This window comes from Antrostomus carolinensis, unplaced genomic scaffold, assembly GCF_000700745.2.
Source record: "Antrostomus carolinensis isolate BGI_N321 unplaced genomic scaffold, ASM70074v2 scaffold10778, whole genome shotgun sequence".
Classification (NCBI taxonomy): domain Eukaryota; kingdom Metazoa; phylum Chordata; class Aves; order Caprimulgiformes; family Caprimulgidae; genus Antrostomus; species Antrostomus carolinensis.
In genome coordinates, this window is record NW_010332287.1 from 44,907 (window position 1) to 48,017 (window position 3,111).

Here is a 3,111-nt window from a genome sequence, read left to right on the forward strand (position 1 = left end):
CCCTTTTTCTTTTAGACATAATTTAAACATTTTTTTCTTGCTGCTATTAGCTTCACTTCTGTTTAGTGGTGCTGATTTTCTTTTTGATATTTCCAAAGTGTCTGTCAAAACTTGGCTTGCATGTGCTTTGAGCCTCCAATGTGATATCTGTAAGTTATCTCTATCTAACTTGCAAGTATTTTACTCTTTTAGCTGTTCCTCATAAAGTTTTTAATAAACTCCTCTAATTTTTATAAAAAAATATATTTTTAAATTTGACTACAGTGTTACTTCTTGGATTTTGTTGTTCCTTAAGCTCTCTTCTCAAGTCATAGTGTTAATATTTCAGGCAGGTAGTCAGACAGAAATGTATCTCAAAGCTATGCATTTATGGTTAGAGATGGATGGAATTTCATTCTGTAGGTATTCTGCTTTACTTGTTGACACAACTTAACTTCTACATGAAGTCATTACTAGTGGTCCTGCCTTCAGTGATAAGATTACTTCCAGCACAACTCAGGTTGTTTCAGTGACCTTTAATGAATGCCTCCATTCCTACCACTTGCAGAATGACCATTCTGTCAACATCTCTAAGTTAACATTGCTATATTTAGTCTTAGTAACCATAAATTAGCAAAAGCATTGTGTTTATAATACTTTAAAGCATACATGTACACATGAAGACATAGAGAGGGAAAGCTGAGCAGTTACAAGAGCTATTCGTAAGGCAAAAGTTAGTGTGAATGGAGTGCACAGAAGCTAAGATACCTCTCTGCCTAAGCAACAGTTGAATAGTGGTGAATTTTGAATATGATCATGTAAATGAAGGTGCAATTTATAGTTGACTGCCTGGACTCTGCTCATATTCTGTGAGAGTGATTACTCCCTGGCGTGTCTGAAAAAAGTGTCTGTCTGTATCCTTCAGCTACTGAATAGAGTGAAAATTATATTAATACGATCACCAAGAGTTATCATTAGTCATTGAAAATGTTGCTGCATTTTGGAGAGTAGTCCAAATGACACAATTTTTCTAATGGACTCAAAGATTTGGATTCAAATAGACTATATGCATATGTGGGCCAGGAGGTGTGAGGGGGAGGGCAGGGCCATGGACATGAGTTGTTGCTTGGAGTTATCCTTAGTTATCCTTGGAACAAATGTATAAACTTTCATCTGGAAAAAGAGGCTTTTACTCATTGATAACAGGATTTATTTTCCACTTCAACACTGATCTCCCTCACTTCTGTTTCCTTGGAGTTCCTGATAATCTTTGGGATTTGAGGTTTCAGAATATGTAGGGATATTTGGCATCTGTTTTTGTATTTTCTTATGTATGTGGCATCTGGGGGATGTTTATGCAGGCACCTCTCTCTCCAAGTGCTGATGGCATATGCACTTCCAAAGTGCAGATATGGATGTGAATAAAATATCTTGAATAAATACATTTCAATAATAGAATTGATTGAGTCCCTTTCTTACTTTTCTATTGTCCTTGTTGTACCTAGTTTTGCTTAAATAAACCATTTTTCACTCCCTAAATTCACTTAAAAAGGAAACAGAAAGCCCTAATTAGGGCTTGATTTAGATTGTAATCGGATATAGTTATGATGGTCTGCTAATCTGACATACACTATATTGGAGGTTTTCAAGGTACAAACTATAATAATGTGCTAAATAATTGTTATCCTAGAAGTTATATGAGTAAGATAATAATGTAAGATAGGACTAAAACATGTTCAGATTTTTACTAGAAATTACAAAAAAAGTCACCCCATATAAAATATAAAATTGATATTTAAATTTTGAACATTTGGTGTTCAATATCCATTTAGGTAAGCCAGCTCAGCTTCTTCATGTATTTAATTATTCTAAGCTACAAAATATAAATTACATTAAATCTGCAAAATAATGTTGCTTTTCTTATGATATGGTCTGTATTTATTTACCTCTTGTGCCCGAGACTCTGTTGTGATTTCTTTTTTTAAAATATTTTTATGATACTTGAGAAAAAACTTTAAAAGCTATGCTCAGACTTACTGTGATGCTAGTATTAAATTTTCATTGGTGTTGTGCACTAACTTGTTTTCTTATGCATTGTATATGGCTGTTTTTTTTCCTAAGAATTCGAAGTGGAATCTTAAAAAAGAAATTCAAGATCAAAAAGGAGTTTGGAAAGTGACTCAGGTAAACATGACAGTAACCATTTTACTTCAAATCTGAATTCTTTTACTTTCTTTTTACTTCCTACCATGAATTAACTTTGAGTACCTTTGTGACCAACTCACAGAGAAGGCTAATGGGTTTTGCTAAGTAATGATGCCTGCTGTTTAATAACTAGAAAAATGTAAATACTCATGAAAACGTGAAAAACTTTAGTTGTATCCCAGTTATTCACAATAATTTCCAGTTTGCTTTCAAAGATAAAAAACCATTAGTAATAATCCATGTATGCAGTGACATTATCATTTGAATTTGTATATCTTTCTCACTTAAGTTTTTGTAAAAAGTGCAATCAGACACTTACCATACCTTATATTGATGCATGCATATGTAAAGTAGAGTGGCCCTAACACCATTTATTTTCTCCTAGTGTGAATTGCTAAATTTACACAACACACTTTGCTGTCCCTTTTTTTCATTGTCAAATGTAGCTCTTTTCTTCTGGACTTCAGTGATGCTTTTCAATCATCCTCAGGCTACTGCTATTTCTTCAGCTTCTCTGACTGAAATCCCAAGTTTGGCATCACCAAAAGGGGTATTCCGTCTGTATCCATCCTTTGGCGGATGGATTCCATCAGCTGTCTTCTGCAGGAGCATGGATAATTGTCATATTCAAACTGTTGAAATAACTACTAGGTCTTAAAGCCTCAAGCAAGACAGAGTGGAAGCTCCAGGGCTATTTTCTGAATAAGTCCTTAATCTTTGCATTCAGCTTCACCAGTGAGAGGTAGGAGCCTTAAAGTGGGGTTCTCAGAACCAAGCTCTAACTTCTGTCTGAGCAGCAACTTTCCAGAGACCACTCTTTCATTCCCTATGATGCCAGAAAATCAAAGACAATGTTTCCTTCAGAGTTTCAGTCCAGTAACACAGAGACCTTTATGATACAGAAGACCTGGCAAAATCAGCAACTGC

The 3,111-nt window shown here is 34.7% G+C and overlaps 1 protein-coding gene across 1 annotated transcript in view; it reads left to right on the top strand.

Moving 5' to 3' along the window:
• The window catches only part of CCDC178 (coiled-coil domain containing 178), a gene marked incomplete at its 3' end in the record, with an annotated part of 46,019 nt that overhangs the window by 33,685 nt on the left and 9,223 nt on the right, over positions 1 to 3,111 (top strand). Inside the window, exon 12 of the mRNA XM_029086343.1 lies at positions 2,101 to 2,163. Coding sequence (XP_028942176.1) covers positions 2,101 to 2,163 — 63 coding nt within the window. The remainder of the gene's footprint in view (positions 1 to 2,100; positions 2,164 to 3,111) is intronic.